Source organism: Falco biarmicus, chromosome 9, assembly GCF_023638135.1.
Source record: "Falco biarmicus isolate bFalBia1 chromosome 9, bFalBia1.pri, whole genome shotgun sequence".
Classification (NCBI taxonomy): domain Eukaryota; kingdom Metazoa; phylum Chordata; class Aves; order Falconiformes; family Falconidae; genus Falco; species Falco biarmicus.
The window spans coordinates 37,123,907-37,146,664 of NC_079296.1; the positions used below are offsets into that span (position 1 = coordinate 37,123,907).

Consider the following 22,758-nt stretch of genomic DNA (forward strand, 5'->3'; position numbering starts at 1 on the left):
GGCAGCTTCTCCTTTGGAAGGACGAGGAGATGAACTGTCTTCAAAGCCTGCTTTTGGGCTATTGTGTGAAATACAATGCCGGGGAAATCAAGCTCTCCTCTTTCACAGCCAACCGAGCAGCCCCATAATCACGGGTGACCAGAGCGGATTTGCATGTTAAAAGAAGTGGCTAGGGGCACTTAAAAAGAAGAGGGAAAGTATTCATCAAGTCCAGCTTTATCCTTATGAATATTATTGTTCCTGGGGACAATATACCCTAGACCTCATCGGTGCAACCCTGCATCTACTCTTTCGCTGCCTCTCCCCTCCTCCCCCTATTAATGGTTAATTTGTAATGCTCTTCGTCATGACATTGATATCCTGGTGGCTCTTGAGGAGGAATTTGAGAAGGCAGTTGTTGGAGCATGTGGACGGCAGCAGTCGAAGCAGTGCCCTGGCAGCAGCGAGAGTAGGGCTGCAGGATGCTCTGGGGCTGTGCCCTGCTGATGATGGGTTGGGGGAGGCAGGTAGCCTAATGCTGGATGGGGAGATGCTCTAGTCCTGTCTGAGAAGATGTCTTGGGAATGCTCAGAAAGCAAACACCCATCACAACCCCCTATGAAGGGCTTCTCCACCTCAACTTGCCTCCCGAGCTGACTAAGTCCTAGTTCCTGAACGGTCTAAATACACGAGCCAGGATTAACGTGCTGTGTGTGTGGCACAAAGTCAAGGGCTTACGTGGCAGTGGGGCAGATCTGGGTTAAGCGTGCCAGAAAATGAGCAGTTGTAAGGCAAAGGGTAACAAACTGCGGGGACAAATGTGCTGGGGAGGATATAGTGTCTCCATCACTAGAAGGCTTTAAGGATGGGAATGATTTAGGTGTAGTGTGGGGAAAGGTTTCCCTTTTGAGGTCCCTTCTAGCTATATCTTTTATGCTTTTATGATTGCTGATCACAAAAAAACTTGAAGGTGCTTTAAAAAATCATCCTCAGGCCGTGCCCTGTGAGGCTTGCTTTAGCAGCTTGATTTAGAGAGGGGAAAAAAAGAAAGAAAATGAAAAATCTAGGTGGGAACTGCAACCTCTCGCACCTTGGCAGAAGTGACACTGAAGTGAAGAAAGTCGAGTTTTGCTGGAGCCTGAGGCAAGCTTAGATATCAGAGTATCCCTGCAGTGCTGTATGGCTGGATGAAAGGGCTGGGAGGCGAGAGGGACATGCGTGGATGAGTGTCCAGGGCCTGGACTCCTGAATGTGAGGTGTGGGACGTGCCCTGGGTTCCCTGCTCTGCCTGACCAAGCTCACAGAAAATCCTGTCACCTGCCTAGAAGGCAAGTTTCTGCTGGCCTGAGCCTTGCCAGGAGAAATTCAGATGCTTTTGTTCTGTTCTGGTGCCATCACTCAGTATTAAACCAGTTAAACTGAATCTCCTGAGTGCTGAGTGCTGGTTTCTCATGCTTACCAGTGGAGGTGGTGGGCTGGGACAGTCGTGCTGAAGCCCTGGTTGTGGTTCACTGCAAACTGTGTGGTTCCCCAAAAAAACTGAACATGGCTCAGTCCGTTGCTCAGCTTTGGCCAAGTATTTGCAGGAGAAGCTCCACTGGGAAGCAGTACCCCATCTTCTAAGCTCTGCCTCTCCTCAAGTCTCCTTCCCAGCTTCTCAGCACTTCATGATACTACTGTATGAGATGAGGATGAATAATTTAATATGAATGAAGGTAACAATAAAACGCAGAGGCTTGGGAAGAGGTTTGCAGAAATAATCCATATTATCCTAACTGGCCCTGGCCAGCCACTGTCACATCCCACTTCTGACCTTTGCTGTCTCGCTCCCAAGCTTTAGCTCTTTGTCAACCTTTAATGTGTCTGTGAACCTGTTACAAACATACGGACTTGCCCAAACAGTCGTGATCTGTGCGTACCTGCAGCCTGGGTTCCCGGCAAAGCCTTTTTGCTTGCAGTCTGTGCTTCTGCCTTTAGAGAGACAAGAATATGCATTTAAGATTTGCATAGGAACATGCAGCTGTTCCACCAAAAATGGATAATTGTTCTGCCTGCTGTGAAGTTAAACAATAAGAAGTGCCAAACTGCATTTGCCATTGCTGATTTTTGTGCACTCAGCTGCATATTTTATGCATGTAGATTAGTTCCAGATTTATGACGATATAACTGTTAACGCCTGCGTTAATCGGGCCAGGTTGTAGTTGCTGTGGAAACTATAACTTTGAATTTTACGTAAAATTTTGTGTTGCATTTAATGCATTTATTTTTTTTTAAGCTCTCTTATATTTAATGCTTCATGGTGAAAACAGAGAGGGAATCAGCACTGAAAATAAAAGCACCTTTGGGCAGAAAACAAGTTTCAGCAAAGAGTATTTTTTCTGGAAAGTTGTGATGTCTGGGAAAATAAGGGTTTGTGATAGTGCCATCTTGACCACAACTCTATAACTATTATTATAAGCATGTAACAACTATTATAGCTGCTGCAATACTATCATAAAGAAAACAGCTGTACAACTTATAAATGTCCTGAAAATATAGGACTGAAGTTCTTGGGTGTCTATATATTCCTTTTGGTGGGCAAAGGAAATTGCTGATGTGCATTTGATGGGAAAACAGGATGATGCACAATTTTACCAGATATTTTTTATTATTATTTTTATTTTCATTTCCAGAATACACCAGTGGGCACTCCAATTTTCATAGTGAACGCCACGGATCCAGATCAGGGGGCAGGAGGCAGTGTGCTTTACTCCTTCCAGCCTCCTTCCGATTTCTTTGCCATTGACAGCGGCCGTGGCATCGTGTCGGTGATAAAGGAACTGGACTATGAAGTAACTCAGGCGTACCAGCTCCAGGTCAATGCGACGGTGAGTCTTATCCTGGCTCTGCTGCAGGGGAGGAGGTGTTTTGTGGAGGTACTGCAATGGGGAATGAGCTGCTGCTTACTTGTTTTGTTGCCCTGCTCTGGCATTTTCTCGGGCACATCCAGCATTTTCAAATTTAAAAAGTATGACAGCAGTGCGGTGCCTGGGTAGTTTTAAATCACTGCTGTGCACATTGTGGAGCACAGCTGCACCTCTCCAACAGCATCTCACGTGTGTCGGGCAGGAGCTCTGCATAAAAGCAAGCAGATCCTATGGTGAGGAAAGCCAGTACAGGGCATACAGACCATTAAATCCTCTGGTTCAGTTCCTTGTGCATCGTGGCTTATTACAGGTGGATTCGCTTGTGTTAAACCCCCTGAGCCTCACTCAATGAAAGCTGAGTTCAGACATCAAGAGTTAAAATTCTGGTGGATAGAGGAAAAACCAAGATCTAGTTACAGTCAATACTGTCATACTGGGAAGGGATCCCTGGGACATGTATGTCCAGGTAGCCACCATGGCAAATTACTGTCCCACCTGAATGGGAAACTTCTTTCCTGGTGTCAAGTCTAGTGAGAGCTTGATAGGGAGCCTGCGAAGGAGGAGCACCGCACAAACAGGCGGTGGAAGGAGCAGAGGATGGTGAGATTCAGCCCTACAATATACCTGATCAACTCTGTGTTCAGGAGAGGGGGGGGGGAAACCCTTCCCGATCCCTCCAGGCAGCTGGCTAGAGCTCTTGAGCATGTGATTTAATCAAGATAATTTTCTTGATGCAGAACCACAAATGTCACAAGGACATGGAGGGCTGCGCAGGGCTGTTTTGCTCTGCATGGCCACGGAGACTGGGCACTCACAGACTGCATGGCCATAGGCAAAGAGCTCAACCTTTCAGCCCAATCCCTGCGTGTTCCAGGCTGTGGAATTTTCCCCAGAAGCTGCTTTTTTTTTTTTTTTTTCTGAAATGTACCTCATTGTGGTTTAAATACTCCAGTAATAAGAAGCCCTCTCTGTTGTTTGTTTCCTTATTGGTCTCTGTCACCAACATGCTTTCCCAAGGCATGCTGTTGAACTATCTGTCAGGTTAGAAAATGTGGGACCAAACACAAGCCCTGCTGGAAACGTGCTTTTTTTCCACGTGTCTGATTCTGGTTTCCTCAAGGACACAATGATGCCACCTTGGACCATCCAGCTCTATCTAGCCCCATATCCCAGGTGCAGTTACCAGCAAAGATAAAATGGGAGCATATCTGGTACTTGCTAATATACTCCTGGCTTCTAGTGATTTCCAGCTCAGGGAGTTCAAAGACTCAAATATTAAGTCTCTGAACTGGCCTTGATTGCAGCTGTGGGGACACCTCCTCAGCCCAGTCACAGGATGCTGGTAAGTTCTAGCAGAAAGGCAGGGAGAAGCCCCACGGCAAAGCTCCACCTGGGAAGGAGGATGCGAGCTGCACCAGCACAGCAGGAGCTGGAAGACGAGTGCAGTGTCTTGTCTGCCTAAGGAAGAGTTTGCATGGTCCGGAGTGGGAACTGGGGGGATGGTGAATTCAGGGTGGCCGCAAGGGCTGCAAGAAGGGCTGTGGAGCCTTGATTCAAGGTAGGAGCCATTTCATCCCAGGGATGCAGGCAGCAAGAGGCTGGAAAAGGCAGCATGAGAGATGGTAGGTGAGGAAACTTGAAATGTGCTTGCTTTTCCAGTATTATCTGTAATACTTCAACCAAAATTTAAGAGGTGAAAGGGAGGGGGGGAAAAAACATCATCTGAAGAAACGAAAGACTTCAACCTGATAACACTAACAGCAGAGTGAGAGTCGGAAATAAGCATCCATCCAGACCATAAACGCTGAGGTTGCAGGTTAAGAGGATAATGTACAAGCTGTGTTGTTGAATACGGTTTAAATTAACATTAATCTTGTGGCAATCAGTCCTTGCTGCTGTACAGAGCCATTTTGCAGAAGTGTGCAGTAACCTCTAATGGTCGCCTTTCACCACGATGCTTGATTAGGGGGTCAGAAGAGATTTATTTCCTTCCCTTCATGTGTTATCTCTTTGCTCCTACCCTTTTAGCAAAGGGCTGCGGGCATTAGGGTCACTTATGAGCACCCATGGGATGAGGCTCCAGCAAGACAAACGGTGGCATCAGGGCCCTGCCAGGGTAAGCCGTTGGCAGTACGTACTGCTGTTGCTTTGGCTGCTGGAGAAGGGTCTTGCTCTGGGAAAGTGCTTGCAGCTCCCTCCTGCTGGGTTGTGATGGAGTGGGCATAAGGGAGGTGGCGCTTCTGCTCAGAGCATTGAAGTGTTCAAGGGCCACTGGTGCTCACCATAAGATTGCTACGTGCTTGTGACCTGGTTTGCAGAGCAGGGAGGATGGCTCCCCGTCTTCCTGCAGCTGTGGAAGCAGCTTGGCTTGCGTTGAAAGGCAGCTCCTGGTTACCCTCATCCTGCCAATCTCTGCGCAAGGTGGGGAGGGAGAGGTCTGCAGCTTATTGGAGCCAAAACCATTAGCCCAATAGAAAGGACGTCGCCACTGTGAGGATGTATTTTGCAGTTCAGGTTTCCACTCCGCCTTCTGCACCAGAGCTGAGGCGTCCTGCGAAACCAGAAGCAGCGCTTGGCGTACATATCTCCTGCCAAAGCTCGGAGCAGCAAATACAGAAAAGAATAAAGCTGCAACTGCAAGGCAGCCCGCAGGGTTATGAAGAGCAGTGGAAACGTGGGGGAGCTGGTGGGCTTTGTCGTGTTCCAGCTGACAGAGCCCAAGCTGTGTGGAGGCCTCAGCACTGGGGGTTATGGGATGCTCTGCTGTGATGTGCTGGTACGAGAGTCTGCTGGCAACCACACCTGGGTCTTACGGTGCAGAGGTACCATAGACTGTATCTGTGTTTTGAGGGAATTTATATTTTTAAGTATATGTTGAACAGCATTGCTTCATTTTCACCCAAAATGTGATGAAAACTAAATTGGTGCTTTCTTTTAAAGGGCTAATGCTGGAATGAAATGCATATTGTATTTCAGCTTAGAAGGAGGTACAGTGAACAATAATTCCAGCAGGTAGCTTGAAAAAGAGATGATTACCTGGACTATTAAGTTCTGGTTGGATCAGAATTTCTGAGAGACTTGATGCTGTTAAATATTTCTATTCTTCTGATAGAAATCCTTTTTTCTCCCCACCGCAACCCTTGTTTTTTCAAGGACCAAGATAAAAACAAGCCACTGTCTACTCTGGCCAACCTGGCAATCACCATCACAGATGTGCAGGACATGGACCCCATCTTCATCAACCTGCCCTACAGCACAAACATCTACGAGAACTCACCTCCGGTAAGGGCTGCTGCTTCACTCTGGCGTGCTTGACCACAGTGTCACACCAGGGGCTGGACAGGGTGTGGGGTAGAAAGCACAAGGTGTCCCAAAAGAGCTGGAGGAGAATCTCCTCTTTGCAGAGAGATTCCTCCTTCCTTCCATCTGACATAGGCTTGCATTTCTCTGCCTGATGTTTGTGACTTGAGTGCAAAGAGGAGCCCTGTTTCCATGCTGAAGTGCAAATGCTCTGAGCTGTGATACCTTAATGGCATCCAAAAAGAGGCAAACTTTTTTCTTTCTGAAATAACGTTTCAAGCCAGCTCCAACATATTCTGCCCTTTTTTAAAAAAGGGAGCCTAAGCGAGGAGGTTTAGGAAGCCTGAAACCAGAATAGAATGTTTTCCTAACCATTTTTTCTTAAGTTTAAAAAAGGTTTTATGTTGGTTTCAGCACACAGTCCCCCTATTCCCTCCCCACAGTGTATATGCATGCCATTTCTAATAGAAAACTTGAAGAAAAATTTAAAGGTTCCTGAAATGAGGCAGTTTTGAAAATGCCAGAATCATCAGCCGTTTCAGCACTTTGAGTATTTTCCCCCAGGTTTTGCCAAATTGATCCAATCATTTTAGTTCTTCTGAAACTCGGTTTGTCAGCAAACTCGCTGTTTGTGGAAAACGTCTCCCAGTCTCTAAATACAGCAGGGCTGTTTTTCCCCTGCAGTAGACAACAGGGAGCATGGTGGGCAGCTTCAGCTTTGGGAGCTGTTTACTCTGCTCCCAGCAAGGGTGCCCAGGACCTTCAGCCCAAGCACCAGCCCTACTCAGCAGCATCTGCCTTCCCAAGGCACGGCTGTGCATCCCGTCGCTTTGTCTATGGGGCATATAGTTTTGTATATGGATGGAAAAACCTGTCCTAAAATCATGGTGTCATAGGCGTCTGTACCACACGTGCATCCCATAATGTCTCTGGTGCACTGGACCCAAAACGCCTGGTGGCTCAGTTCGTGCGGCGGCGGGGGAACTCCAGCTTGCTTCATTTTATGCCTTTTTATTGACTTTGGAGCGAAGTGCTGGCTCTGATGGCATGGAGAGTGCTGGATCGATAGGGCTGAGTCCTAGTGTCACAAATCCCACGGTCAGACAGCACGTTGCCTGTCTGCTGGCCCGAAGATCACCAAAAATGGCTTCGTGAATTACTTTCATGAAGTGAAAGTTTCAATGTGTTTTGATGCTGTTGAGATTAAGGAGTATTTCTGTAGTGGGCAGCACGACCTGCAGGGAAGAAAAAAAATGCAGCTTAGATCACCCTTAAGTGGGGGCAAAAAAGCCTTATACAAAATTGTAGAAATAGAAGTCCCACAAGTATCGAAAATTACAGACTGCATCACCTTCGTGGAGTGACCTGGTATCCAGGAAATGGGATCTCTCTCAAATTAATGATATATGTTGAGGCCGAAGTTAATACACCGACAAGTACCACAGTTATTCCCCAAATGTACGCTGTTTGCAGGAGGCAAAGCAGCAGATAATCGCTGTGTAACCTGAAATAGGAAATGAATGAAGGAGTGCTCACCAAGCTGTTAGCAGCTTGCTGACAGGTTCAGAGATTTTAATTTCTCTTGGCCCCATGTGAGGTCTCCAAAGGCGTTGAGCTATCCTAGATGGGTAGGTGCCAGCAGAGAGGAGGAAGACTGCTGAACGTGGGCAGTGCTTTGGGTGGTGTTGCTCTCTGGTTTGGACCCAAGGTCCCATCGTTCCTGGGAGAAATCTCCACTGCTGAAATAAGGACAAGGTGTGCAAGCTTGGGGTTTAGCGCGTGCATTTTTGTCTCTCCATGGGAAGTCTTCTCATCAGCTCTGCCCTACCTGCCGAGGGAACCAGTCTGATGTGCGGTGGGGAAACTGTTACCCTGCAGAGTAGCTTGGGTACTGAAAGGGTAACAGCAAATCCGGGTGGGAATTCTGGCCTTGTCCAACTTCTGTCCAAAAACAGGCTTCCAGGTCAAGCCAACAGTGTGTAGGGCATCTGTGGGTAACGTTTGACCTGCTGTTGGGCTCAGCAGGTCAGAATGTGCCTGAGACATCCCAGCCCTGAATCTGCAGAGCGGAGACTTGCTGCTTCTCCCCATGCCTGCTCTCCGTCTCTCTTGCCTCTTTTTATCTGTAGTGCACAGCATGTCTGTGTTCCTCTATCAGTGTATCAGGCGAGAATACCTCATCTAAAGTGTATACATTACCTAATAAAATCCTTCTTATTTGGGATTATTGCATCAAATTTTAATTTCCTCACTCGAGTAACAGCATGTCAGCCGGCCCGTCAGTGAAGAGCCGATAGAAGGTGAAAAGAGTGGATAAACTGCAGCAAATTACCGCAAACAGATCTCTATCAGCCCTTTGACTGGAATTGACTGGAATTAAGAAGTGAGAAATGGGATTTTTTTTTGCCATGGCAGCTTTCTGAAGCACTCCCCCCCACCCCCTCCTCCTGCTGCTGCAACACTGGGCTGCGCTTTGCCTTTCAAGTCCCTAATCCTATAACAGAAGAAGAAGAAGAAGGGGTGGAGGGGGGTGAGAGAGGAAAGAAGTGCTGTTGTAGCTCTTCATTTTTCTCAGGCCGGGATCTGGTGGCATAATTTAGAAGCATTTGGGGCACATGCTTATTTGGACCCTGAGAAGAAAGGAATGTCTTATCGGGCAAAGGAAGAGGACGCAGCAGGGAGAGCCCCTGCTGTCCCTGGAGCTGTTGTATCTTCTTTCTTGATGCTGTTTATCATCCCAGCATGCCTCAGACATCTCTCCCAGGGCACCTGAGTGCAACAAAGCTGCTTGCAGCTGTGGCAAACCTTGGCGGCGTTGTAGTTTTTCACCCTCAGTCTCTTTGGGTGTCTGTCCTCACGGTGGCTGTAGACCACATAGCGTTGTTGATGTTCTCCAGAGAGGTTAGTAGCGGCTGGAGGAGAGGGGCCGTTTCTCCTCGCAGGGATGCTGTTGGTCTGATGAGCCCCTGCTTTTGGACTTCAGCTGGTGCATGGTCCGAGCAGTATCGCGACTTCATTTTGGGGCTGCAAGAGGGGGGAGCCACTTGTGAAGAGGCAAGCTGGGGCCTGTGAAAGTGTGCTTCGTCTCACAGGGAGCCATGCGAAGGCAAGAGGGGGAGCAGACCCATTGGCACTTGGTCCCCAGACCAGCAGTTGTATTCCCTTGCAATAGTGTGGTACAGATATGTGTCAAGTATCATTAAAACAGTTTTAATTCTTCAGCACCATCCCCTCCTCCTCAAAAACTCCTTGGGCTGAAGAAATAATGTAGAATCAGTGCTATTTTTGCCCTAGAGTCTCAATAGCTCCGAGTTAATTCTTTCTTACAATATTTCTAGCCCATCAGTGTGAACACTTTATTAAAAGCTCAGGGTTTTATTAAAAAAGGATTGATTTACCCCTGCCCCTCTTCAAAAAAAACCCCTCAGATTTTGTTTGGATAATGTGCCATTCTTTATTTTCTTTGCCTTTTTTTTAAGCATAGGCTTTTCCAGATTATTACTTTTCTAAACCTTCTTCCTCCTTCCCTAGAGGGAGAAAGTTATTCTGTTCTGGTGCTTTGGTCTATACCTGCCAGCAGAGTCTTTTCCTTGCAGCCACCGTTGTCTGTGGTAGGTAGGTGAGTTGTTACTTGTTATAAGAAATGTCATGGATATTTGAAGAAATGTCATGGATATTTGGGAGTTTCTGAGAGCTGCAGGTTCATGCCACAAATACCTGGGGTGAGCCCTGGGCAGAGGAGCTGTTTGCACTGGAAGTCAGCTTGGGGTTTCCGTGAGTAAGTGGAAGCCTTGCCAGATGGGTTCGGCTAGAAACAGTGGGAGGGTCCCCTCCAGTTTAGGGGTGCAGTTGACTGCCTTAGGGAGCCAGGGCACAGAATCTCCTGCCCTTGCCGTGCCAAGACCTAGATAGCAAAAGGAATAGTGTTGTGGTCCAATATGATTTTGGAAGAGAAATTGGAAATTGTTGAGATGTGGTTGGTGAGAGGTCAGTCTTTGCCATCGTGGTATGGCCATGATCAAGGGTTTGTTTTGGTTTGGGGTGTTTTCCTGTTTCTAGTTTTTTCTCTCTGGTTAGTTATCTCTGCTGGTACTTCATGATCATCACAGGTACTAAAAGATTAGTATAGCATTGTATAGTGTCGTGTTTTGTGTCACATCGTCTCACTCCAACACATGCTGAATGAGACTACTCCTGTTGACTGTGCTCCAAGGCTGTCTTCATCAGTTGTTACCACCCACTACACAACCAGTAATTGCCACTAGCAACGTGGATAAACATTATGCCTATCCTGTGGCACTTGTTGAGATTCTTCCCCAGAAGGTTCAGGATTGATCCTAAGCACTGTGTAGATGCTCAGGGAAGGTGGGATCTGCCAGTCTTGGGATATTGGAAGACTTGTGAAGGAGCTGGCAGGAAGGATGGAAATCAAGCAAGATGTGAAGAGGTGACCAGGTCTCTGATGTTGCCGTGGTTCTAGGAGGCAACATCCACAAACAGAAGGGAGCTCAGCTCCACTCCAGCACATGTTTCTTAGTCACTGGTGAGGTGTGGCTCATCCCCAGGCGGGGCTTGTGGAGGAGGAGACACACAGGGCTGTAAGGAGAACGTGGAGACACAGTCTTGAAAACCAGCAGCATGGAAGCCATCATCATGGGCTTGCCCAGGACCACGTGAACCTTAGCATGCTCTGTAGCAGCCCTCATTCTTGCGCTCAGATGTCTGGATAATTTCTTTCCTATGGATGTCTTTATGGCACACACTACTGAGATACCTGAATGAGACTACTCCCTCCTACCCTCCCAAACTTTCCCTGCCACAACATCTGTGCTTACCCTTTTATCTCTCCCAGCAGCCCCTTCCCTTAGCTCCTATGGGAGGGACCTTTGCCCACAGATAAAGTGGCCACAACATCGTCGGGCTGATTGCTATTCCCCAGCCATAGCAGGAGCCCTGCCTTCTCCTGAAGCTGCCTTCCCTTTGAAATGTGCTGCACGGCAGGCGACACTTATCATTCTGTGCCGCTCCCTCGCTTTTTGACAGGAGATGAGTGAGCTGTCAGATGGACCAAGCGCCTTCACCCACCGCCTCTGCCACAGAGGAGCTCTCGCTTTGCCAGGGAGCAGAGAGGGGCTCACGCCTGCCCCATGGGGATGGCAGATTAAAGTGTGCTGGGGTAGAGCACACTGGACTGCATGCCTGTCCTTTTTTCCCCCTCCACTTTGTCTTGCCCTCCTTTCCATGTCCCTTGTTCTGCTTTCCCACCTCCTCCTTTCCAGTTTTTCTTGTGCTTTTTATCTATTCTTGCTCCTTTGGAAAGCACGGTTACTGTCAGTGATTTAGAGGCTCTCCAGTGGCTGCTGAGCCTCGCCAGCCGAGTGCTGCTCAAAGGCCAGTGACCTGGGATTTATGGCTAATGTTCTCGGTTAATAACATGGATTTACTTAAGGAGTCCATTGAAATACCCTCGGACATCAAGGAATGGGCAGTCTGCCTGGGCCCAGGAGCCGCCTTTATGGCCAGCAGTGGCCAAGCATCTCCACTGAGCCCACAGGGGCATGGCTCTGAAAGCAGGGGAAGATAGCAAGTCCCCGCTTTCCACTGGCGATGTTTCTGCAGCAGCTTTGCCTTTGGCCTTCAACTGATGGATTGCAGGGCAAATGCAACACTGCTGTCCCACTGTGCTCCTTCATTAGATATGCAAACGTCTCTGTCGACATTTCCTTTGAGGGCAAAAAAAGCCCCGACAAACCTTGCTTCTTTTCTCACTGTTATTAAACCAATGAAAACAGGAACAGCTGAGCTGTAAATTTTTTCATGCTACATTAATTATGTGCATGTGCATGTGTTTTTATTCACAAGGGCTCACTGCAGTGCAGTGGGGGAAGTACGGCTTACAGAGTTGACATAAGCGCATGATGTTTGCATTTAAAGAACTCAATAAGAATTTTGGGTCAGTTTTATGGTTTTCATTGGTTTGGGGGGGGACTTTTGGCCTTGTGGACCTTTCTGCTGGGCTATAAGAAACAGGTCTGTCATGCAGGATGAAGGATGAGCTGGGTGAGCTGGCAGCTGCAAGAGCTCCTGTCTGTGGGCAATCCCCTGTTCTCAGCATCTGTCTAACCCTCCTCCTGCTTAAAGGTTTCGATTCAAATCTCTGCAGCTCGCTTAGCTACACAGCTGGATGCCGATGGCCAGTGTGAGTGTCCCTTGTTGCCTGGCATGCCTCATTTGAAGAACACAGGGGGAGAAGAGGAGCAGTTGGAACTGGGAAGCCAGCAGTAGATCAAACTGGTGTAGCAGCCAGTGCTGAAGGTCATGGTGAGAGGGAATTGTTGCCTTTGGCTCTCAAGGGACTATAGAGTGAAAATCTCTGTGGCAGAGGAGCATATGCTTTTGCCCGTGTAGCTGCGATGCTGTGAGGAGGCATGTCCTGGCTTTGGCAATGCTGCACCTTCAGTTCCTCCTTCCTCTTCTTCCTCTAGCACTGATAGCTGTGCTTATCACACTGACCTTGCTTCAAATCCTCCTCCTCTGCAAATCCTCCTCCTCTGGGCAGGGGATGAGCAGCACAGTCTGGTGGTGCTCTTTCCAGTCCCTACAGAGACTTGCCCTCGTACAAACCTAACGCAGAGTCAAGCTCATCCTGCTCAGTGGTTCAGTTAGAAGACATGTTGTCCTGGTCATGCCTTCAGCATCACCAGCTGCATCCTGGGGCGGGTTAGCAGAGTTTTGCAGCTTGCACAAGAGTGATGAGCGGTAAGCCTGAACTGCCCCAAGAGGCAGGTGGTGCAACTTTTCTGTGACATGCCTTGTCCTTGGACAGGTTTTCCTAAGCCCAAGGTAAAAGGTGCCATGCCTTGGTAGGGAGCCCCAGCAGTGCTTGGTCAGCATGGCTGTTAACGTGTTCTCCGCTCCCTCCCCAGGGTACCACCGTGCGGATGATAACAGCGATCGACCAGGACAAGGGCCGTCCCCGTGGCATTGGCTACACCATCGTCTCGGGTAAGTCATGGGGGGACACAGTGGGGAGCCCAACAGGCGTGGAGGATGGAGCTCTGCAGTAAGTCTTTGTACGTTCCCTGCCTGGGAAATCACATTTGGCTAAGTTTTTCCTTGGCTGTACTGCTTGCTGTTCTGATTCAGCATTGCTAATTACTGTAGTCTACTGCTATGGCTGAAAGCTTTTACCCTTCCGAAAAGCCTTCTCTGTGTTCAGCGCTGTCAGAGCACCTCGTTTATGGCATCTCCCTTTCCTCAAGCAGCTGATGTTATTTGTAAAAAATTTGACAATATCCGATAGTGAGACCTTTCAGGCCTAATGATGAGGCACAAGCAGCTCCGCTTCACACAACGCCATGGAGGAGACCTGTAAAGAGCTGGGTGTAAAACTCTCACTGGCGGTGCAGTGGTTATTGTTTAGGGAGAGAATGGGACTGATTACGAGCTGAATGGCTCCTGGTGGTTTCCGCAGTGTTTCCCAAAAGCTTCCATGCTGAGGGCTGGCCTCCCAAAGCATTGCCAGTGCTTTGCAAGCTGGGAGGCAGGGGGGCTAGAGAATGAAGCTTAATTAAAGCGGTGGAGGGTTTCTGCCTTCTGACAGGTACATGTGATAATACTGCCTTTGCGGACTGGCTCTGAAGCCTGGGGAACCCTTCCCAGCATCTGTGGGTAGCTTGCTAAAACTGGTGTAGCCAGACACCTGTGGATCCTTGCTGGGCGATGCTTGGCTCCTTTGGGTCCATAGATTGTGGGTGACTTCTGATGGTAAAAGAGCCAGGCGCAGGGCAGGGTGGTCTGTGCAAGTGTTTCCAGATAAAATATAGCTGCATTTTGGAAAGGTCAATTTTTGGAGCTGGACCCATCTTGTTTTAAGATGCCTTGAGGTCAGCGAGCCCCTGCCATATTCAAGGCAGACTTGGATTCTTGCTGGCCTGCACTCAGGTGCTGCTTTGGTGGGGCTGTGCCCCAGGAACAGGCTAGTCAAGTTAGCCCAGGAGTGAGGGACCAGCTCGGTGGGTCTGGGTTGTAACTCTATTTCTGGCATTTATTTGGGGAGGGGATCTTCACAGCAAGAAATGGCAGCAGTGCCTCCTCTCCTCACTGTGTCACGTGCTTTGGGTGCTGGCTGGCAGCTCCTTTGAGCTACACGTGCAGAAATAATTTCCCAGTTTCTCTTTTTTAAAGCCCAGCCTTTCAAATGTTCTTTTAATGAACCTCCAGGGTCAAGGTGATTTCACTCTGACTTTCAAGTCCACTGATCCCAACTGCAAGTATCCAGGTCAGTCTGCCTTTGAAGATGCAAGGATTATTTATTCCTCTTAATTCCCTCTGCAATTTATTCTAATGTTCCCCCGGCATGAATTAAGTGAGAGATTCCCCCCCAACTGTGGGTATCAACTGGCCAAAGCACAGAAGGGACTTTCTTTTGGCTGACACAGGCCCTTTTTCAAGGGAGACTGAAATCTCAAGCTAATTTTGCAGAGGCCACTGAACTACTGTAAAGATGGTAAAAGCCTTCGGCTTACAGCAGCCTCACCTAGCTCAAAGCCTGAAGATGGTTAGCAGCTGGGAAAATCACTCTTGTCTTGTTCATACACCTTCCTTTGTGTATCTGCTGGTGGCCACTGCCGCTGTTTCTGTTTCAGTATGGGTTATGTTGTAGGTATCTAACTTTCCTTTTTCAGCACTGGTGCAATACAAACAGCTCTGAGTTTCCAGGAGCCTTTATTTGACGGCTTAAACCTTTTTAAACAGAAGAAAACATGCAGACTATAGAGGGTTAATTTGCTAAATGTATTAATCCACTCATGGTCACAACAGGCTTTCTGCTTATCCAGTGGTCAAGGAATCAGGAAAACAAAACTTTGGACCCTGGATTTTTACCTGCAGTGTTCATGCATGCTCTTATTGTCACGTCTATCTTTGTTTTTCCTGCGAAATAGCCATGATGTCCCTTTGTGAGCATCCCCCACATAGTGCCAGGGTAGCTGTCAGCCTGGCCATTATGGCCAGGCAGGCAGGATGGTGGAAGGGAGCCAGGCATGCTCCAGGAGCCTGGTGGTGGTGGGGTGTGGGGTGACAGGCAGGCAGATCAGTGCAAACAGCCTCGCATCTGCTTGCGTATGCCAAGAGCTTAATCCCTGCTCCCGGTCCTGCCTGGTGGGGGGCAGCTCTCATATCGGAGAATCAGGCAGAACACATCAAAGAGTGATTAAACTGCTTTGCATTATTTATTTATTTTTTTGCCCAAACATGAGAATTGCAGAGTATTTTTGTAACTGGCCGGGAGTCCTGCTCCTGACGGCACCAGCACCTTGCAGAGCAGTGGTGCTGGGAAGGATCAGCCTGTGGATGGACTGAGGGACAGCTGCAGACACTTGCTGTCACCTCCTGCCCATCCTCACCCTGCCTCTAGCTTAAGGCAGAGGTTTCCAAAATCCCTGAAGCCAGGCTTCAGGATGCTTTGCTTCCACCTTGAATTGAGTTTGCTACCAGAGCCAGAGTTCTCCAGCTTTGTTCAGCTGCCGGACTGTGGCCAAGGTGCATGGCTGAGGGCAAATTTTAAAGAAAACATGGTTGTGGGGCAACCAGGTTTTTTTCTGAAGTCAGTAGGGCTGTGAGCGCCTCTTCCACTCTGCTTAAGGCATTCTCTTATACTTTCCATGATTTGCTTCTTGCTTTTGAAAGATGTTACCTTTGAAGTCTGAGAGTCCAGACACAGGAACCAGTAGCTAGTGTGCTTCCAAAATCCTGTTCACCCAAGGCAAGTGATTCTTTTTTGGTAGGCAGGTAAAGCCTAATTAATTTGTCATTATCCTCAATCACAATGGTAAAGGTTAGTGAGCAGATTTTGTGCCTGAGCTGGTAAATTTTTATGACAATTTTGCAAAAAAATGGCCTAACATATGGGAACGGGGAAGCAAATTAAATTAGAAACTGACTGTATGCAAAAGTGAAAGTGGCTGGTGGAGGTCTTAATTATACCTGGCTCTTCAAGCTCCTTTCTGTGAGGGGAGATGGTGGTGATGCTGTTCCCGTTTCACGGCTGGGATGGATGCTGCCTCTGCCCAGCTACCCCAGGTCTTTGGGCACAGGGCTTGCACGTGGCTGGTCAGATTTTACCATCTGGGGTTGAATATACAGCAGCGAGAGAGCTAGAAAGCAGCCTAGCCATTTGTCATTCCTTTGGTATTAATATCTAAAGCATTGGTATGATTTGGAGGTGGGGTATAAAATTTAATTTGGAATTGCCGGTGTCCTATTCAGCTCTATCCCTCGGGTAGCTGAGCCTCGGGATATACTGCAGCAGCTCTTATTTATACAGCTATCTCCAGCACAAGGTCCTTCTGTGGCAGGAAAACAATAAAACTAAAAGATTAACCATAACCACATAAAATAAGACTTAAGATCTAACTTTATGCCGCCAGCTTACAAAGCTGTTAAGCCTGAAGTAATGGAGAGGCACTGATCTAGCGGTGTCATGGCTTTGGCTAGTTGTCCTGCCAGGGATGAGCCTGCCTGCTGCCTGCCTGCACTGGGAATCATTTCCATGTCTTATAGGGTGAAGCCATTCAGTTGTTTCTCCTCCTTCCTTTGAATCTGAGGTTTCAGCCCCACGTATACCTGTGCTTTTTCGACCCACACTTTGCCAGGAGTGGGATCGCTGCCCTGCAGAAGGCCATTTGGAAAAGAAATCCAAATGGAGGCCTCAGGATTCAAGCCCCTTGTGCGACAGGCTGGTTGGTGCCGGGGCTGTCGTGGCTCCAACCGGTGTTTCTGCTGCTTTTCTCAGGTGAAAAGGAGGGTGCAGGCAGCAGCGGCCAGTGCTCTGCAAAGCCCTCCCTCCTCATTCCCTGGCTGCTTTGACAGGTTGGAGATGCTCAGCTGCTGAGGTCAGGACTCTGTTTGAAGGACAGATAATTAATCCAGCAAAGTAATCCACAGTTCCTTTTTGGCAGATTTATGGAGATAGCCTCTGTACCGGGGACTCTGCCTCATCATCTTTCATTTCCCAGGCAAAGCGAGTGTCTTGTTGTATAACACGACCTGTTCTAGATAAGGCTTTTCATTTAGGGGAACTCTCTGGTCTAACAGAGATTGATTTTCCCATTGGAAATCGGAGAGGCCCGGTGCTCTCAGCAGGATCAGGCCTGCAGACGGCAGTGTGTTTTCACATTTGCTGCTGCTGCACATTGCCTGGGTTGTGGGGAATCCTTTGGCTCTTTGAGAGAAGGATTTTCCTCGTGAATTAAATGGCAGTTTAATTAATAGGCAGAAAGGGACTTTGGCCTGCGAGCTCTTGTTAAGAAAATATATTGTAAGATTACAGTCTCGCACTTTGCTCACTAGCAGCAAACCTTGGGTTTCATTTATTTCCAGGACAGTCAGGAGGCTTCACGTCTCCTGGCACGAAGATGTGAAGGTGACCTGTGCAACTTGGGCAGGCATCAAAAGGTTAAACCAGAGGAAAGGGTCCTGGGGCTCTGCAAGATGCCTGAACTTCAGTCTCTGCCTGCCTGACATGTTTCAGGTGTGGTGATGGATGGGCAATGGGAGATTGCACAAAGGCAATCCATACGTCCTTCCTGAGCCTTGGAAAGTCCTGCAGGGGAAGAGAGGGGAAGGAGTGTGGGGCTTTTGGTCCTCAGGGCTCTTCACAAACCCTTAGGGCTTTTTTTCCCACCCCCACAAAGTTGATTGTTTTAGGAGACTGATGCTATTTCTGGCAAAGCATTCTCGTGCATCCCAAGGGAAGCATGAATTAAAAATCATTATTTGCACAACATAATAGAAGCGTGAGTTACCAAAGCAAGAGGGAAATGTGTCTGAAAAGAGTTGTTCTTTGTCTGTCTTCTGGTTTTCCTGCTAAGGAATAAAATATCATATATATATTAAAAAATGTAAAAATCGGTGCAGTAGCTCTCAGACCATGTTTCACATGGTCTTAACAGATCTGGAGTCCCCCACTGCCTGCCTTTTGGAAGCACAGCACAAGCCCTTGAGGTAAGGTTAAGTGGCCGAAGAGCTCTCCCAGCCCTTAGCTGCTGGCACATCCCTTCACATTTTGACCTGACTTAATAAAGCAGGCAGGGCAAAGCAAACCACTTCCCTGAGTCCCTTAAACTGGACATCAGAGAGCATCCTTGGAAACAGGACCTGCTAATTTAAATATTCCATTGCCAGTTGGCCTACACCGCACCGGCTTTTTCCCCCCATTTGGATCACTCGGAGAACTACTAGGGTGTTAAAGTCCTCATAAATTACACCTGCTGGGAGGGCCTTCCAGGGTGATTTAAAGGCAGTCATCATAGCAGAACATTTCTGTAGGAGGACATGCTGATGGGTGGAAAAGTGCTTCACACAGAGTTATTCATCAAAGGCTGTTTTTCCCACCCTGCCAATGCAAGGGGATGAGACAGCACAAAGAGATGGTGGCTGTGGCCACAGCCCTCTTTTCTTGGCTCAGTTGCTCCCCATCTTCCTCGCCTCTGCTAATGATGCTTCATCGTCAAGTTGGCATCTTGCTTTGGCTCCCTGGCAATCCAGAAATCACTGGAAAGAGAGACAGTTGGGATAATGGTTTGCATGGCAGGTGGTTCCCCAGCAAATGGCCTTCAGTAATTAAAACTATACATTCCTGTTTATGTGTAAATATGAAACAAAAGCATATTTTTGGTTTAATTTCTGAGACTTCCTGTTTCACTTCCTGGGATTTAATGTGTATTCAAGGTGTTGGCAACTGCTGGAGAAGAATGAACTATGCTGTCTCCGTTCATGTTGGGGCTAGAGAAAACAACTGGTTCTGAGATGTTTTCTTAACAGAAGATTTTTCTGGAAGATGTCGAGCCTGGAGATGTGGGGTTTATGTTAAAAGCTGATTCAGACTTGTTACCGGGCATATTACAGCGTACTCCTTTCATGTTCTTCCTGACGAGTCTGCCTACTGCTGTGGGAGAGGCAGGAGAGGTGATTTGTGGGGTTCTCAAGCCAGCCCAGGCACAGTAGCTGTTAAGAAAGTGCCAATTTTATGCGTATGCATCCTTGGGATGCAGGCTGAGAGTGTGTTCTGCAACTGCTGCTCCGAGGTAGTGATGCCGGGCAGCCTGGACCAGCCTGTTCTGTCTGGGAATGCACACTGCCTTCTGCACCGTATTTATTAGGACAAAATCCTCTGCAAGCTCAGGTGGAAGGTTAAAGTGTTGCGTTTACAGAAATGAGTGAAATAAACACTTATGGTAGTTTTCCCTGCATTGCTCCGCTGCCTTGACTCACAATCCAGCTGTTGGCTGCTCTCCCGTAGCAGGTTTTAGGGTTAGTTTCATGGAAAGAGGAAAGGCTGGGAAATAAAAAAGGCAAGCCAGGCAGTGCTGGTGATTTGCCTTCCCTTTGAGCCACTGAGCACATTTTAGATGACATGGGGGAATGGTGCTTGTCGTCCAAGACTCAGCATCCTTTCGTGTGATGAATTACACTCAGAACAGGAACCTTTAAACTCTGCAGGCTCTGTTCTCCTCTCTGATACTCATCCACAGCTCCTGGTGGCTTCGGGAGGGGGATTGCACCTTGGGTGATAAATCTCTCCTTTTATTTTCTCGTACTGTACATTTGGTTCTAAAAAAGGGAACCATGCGAGCATTTAATCTGAGCTTCTTTTGTGGCTCTGCAAGATCAGAAATTCTGCCAGTTGTGCTAGAACGGGCAATTAAATCTTTTGGGGAAGATACTAAAAATGCCTGTTTGCAGAGCAGGCGTATGCGGAGGAGTGCCGGCACGCGGCTTTTGGCCTTGAATCAGTTGTCCCAGAGAGCTGCATCTTCTGAGAAGAAGAAAAAAAAAGTCCAGTGCAGAAGAAATGGGCATTGTTTTCTAGAGCATCTTGATTTCACGCAGAGCAAAGAAATAAAGCTCAGGTTGTAATAACCCCTTTTCCTTTGGAAATAACTTGTTCCCTCTGAATTTAGGTGTGGGGCAAGGTATCTGCCCTGGCGTGCTTCCCTGCATGTTGCACAGGGGCAAAAACTCAAGGTGAAGAGCAGCGAGGTGGTCACAGCAGCTGATGGTCTATTTATATGATGATAACTGTGTCTGTTGCTGACTCTATGAACCACATCCAACAGCATCTATTTCGGTGCCGAGGAGCCCTGACGGAGCACATTTTGATTAATAAATTATCTGGTGCAAGGTGTGTGATGGGTTCCCCTTTCACATCTCATGAAAGTCATCCGCTCCAAGTTCAGCAGCTTAGCAAGCCCGGTGCCTTTCGAGGATGTGCCTCCCTGATACAAATAGCCCTTTGCGTAGAGGTGGGTGGGAAAATTCTCCTTCATGGGGGAATCAGCTTCCCCTAGCTGACAGGTAGCTCTTTGCTAGAGCTGGGCAATAGCTCCATCTCTCCCTCCTAGGGATTTGAATGATGCTCAAAGGCCAAAGCGGTAGGGAGGAAGGGGGAGACATCAGTGCCTTTTTTTTTTTTTTTTTTCTTCTCCTTTTCTTCCCCCTCCCCCCCACCCCCAGGTTTGAGCCGGTATTTTTAATGGCCTTTTTAAACTATGAGAGCATTCGCTGAGGGCAATTAAACATTATGGCCCTCATCTATAAAACCCCTTGTTATAGCAGTGTTTCTCCAAAATTATGCCTATGCCACCATCCGTTCCTCAATGAGCCTAGAAAAACACTCTGAATGGGCTACTGTGATCCATCCCATTGCTCCCAACCCAGCGCTGCATTGATTCTAGTCTTCCCGCTTCCCTGCCTGGCCGCACTTGGATGTAGGAGCTGCTGTCCCCATACCTGCACATGGACAGAGGGATGGGAAAGGTTTCCTTCTGTTTTTACCTATGTCATAACAAGAAACTGGGCTTGTATGTCCTGAGCAAGCTTGTTCCTCACCAGGTGAGAGCAATGAGTCTGCCAGAAGTACGTTTATATTGCTGTCTTAGAATTAATTCTCTTTTTTGTTGTTGTTCTTGCCTTGCCTCTGTCTTTTTGAGTATTTAAAAACATTGTCTGCTTTGATTTTCTTCTCTCTGCACTCCTTTTCGCTGCTCAGCCTTTCCCTTCCCATCCTTGAATTTCTGCCCAGCTCTGACTCCTACCCTGGGTCTCTCTCCTGCTGTCCCCTGCCTTGCACTGTATCCAGCTCTATAGGTTTGCAGCGGTAGCAGAGAGGTAGAAGTGGAGCTTGCCTTCCCACAAGGTGTCCCACACCAGTGGATGCCACCTCCTAGACAGCATCACATTTATTTTCTGCTCCCTGCCCTGCTTTTCTTAAGGCCATCTTTGCTTTGCCTGCTCTGTGCCATGGAGCTGGATTGCCTGGGGTCTGTGAATGCGCCACATCCTCGTCGGGAAGTCTCAGTTTAGCAGAAGCCAGAGTGTGGTCTTGGGCTCCCTTCTCAAACCAGAGGCATGGAAGTGAAGTCCTTGGTTTTCATCTAGAAATGCTTCGGTGGTTCAGACCAGGCTTCAGGCTAGGCAATAGATGGCTCAAGCAGGGACACGTCCAGCAGCTGCTAACTCTTGAGCCAGGTGAGCAATTGTTTCATTGCCTGATGTGGAGCAGAAGGATGCGTGTGCCATGGTACAAGCACTGCTCATGAAGAAAGCATGTGAGTGGGACACAGAGGAGGGAGGGCAGTGGGGGCCTTTCTTGAAGGTCACTTGGCTTTCCTGTCAAGTGTGGCCACAACAGTTGCTGTCTGTGCCATTATAACAGTTTGCAGAGTGCAAATTTGGAGACAGAAAAGTCTGTGCCATTCTGTGTCCTCTGAGAAAGAGTATTATCTGGGGATCTCGACTGGGTTTGAAATCCCTGCGGAGGTGCTCCATCATCCCCTTTCTGTTCTCCATCTCACGCCTGTGCGCTGTGGTATTGCTTCAAACCCATGGCGAGCAAACCACAGTCTGCTCTGTTGACATGCCTGGCAGGCAGTGCTGGCCACTGGCCACACAAGCCATCAGCTGGAGCGTTGGGGCAGCACGACGAGAAGCTGGCTCAGCTCATGGCATCCACCTGCCTCCGAGGCCACCTTGGGCACAGATGACTGCGGGTGTCCGGCTGGGAACTTGCAGGAGGGAGCAAGCGCTGGGAAGAGTGGTGAAGCGGACAAGTGGGTTGAAAGCTGACAGCCAGTGTAGCCATTTGCACCAGCAGCTGCGGACTAAGCTGTGCTTAACCTGGGCTTGACTACTTTGTGGGCCAGGAAGATGGCTGAGAGGTAACAGAAGAACCAGGGTGAGCGGAGAAATTATACAGAGGGGGAGGGAACAAGAGACTGGGGGGAGGGAAAGACGAAATTGGCTATTTTTCCCCCACCGTATCTTTTTTTCCTTGCTCTGAGGAAAGTGAAGATATGTGAAGATGATTAGAGAGATTTTTGCAAAGAAAGTGTCTTGAGGGAATGTGCATTGTTCGGCAGTGCGAGTACTTCAGTGGGGATCACTGGTCAGAGGAATAATGAAGCGGTGGTTGGAGAGGTATTGTAGATGAAATTATGAAAGGCCTCTGAGGGACGAGTTTGGAGACACCTCTTTCCCTTCTGAGGCTAATTTGCAAAGCTGGCAATTCTGT

General features: G+C 48.2%; 1 protein-coding gene across 4 annotated transcripts in view; it reads left to right on the forward strand.

The window, feature by feature from the left end:
* Nucleotides 1-22,758, forward strand: part of CDH23 (cadherin related 23) — a 213,468-nt gene that overhangs the window by 94,609 nt on the left and 96,101 nt on the right. For 2 of the 4 annotated variants that reach the window (XR_008824095.1, XM_056352859.1), the window contains exons 7-9: nucleotides 2,652-2,846; nucleotides 6,039-6,167; nucleotides 13,112-13,190. Coding sequence is in view for 3 of the 4 variants with exons in the window: in XM_056352859.1 (XP_056208834.1) it covers nucleotides 2,652-2,846; nucleotides 6,039-6,167; nucleotides 13,112-13,190 (403 nt within the window). In the remaining variant the exon portion in view is untranslated. Of the gene's footprint in view, nucleotides 1-2,651; nucleotides 2,847-6,038; nucleotides 6,168-12,354; nucleotides 12,507-12,725; nucleotides 12,945-13,111; nucleotides 13,191-22,758 lie in introns of those variants that run through there. The other 2 variants (XM_056352860.1, XM_056352861.1) reach the window with 2 other exon arrangements.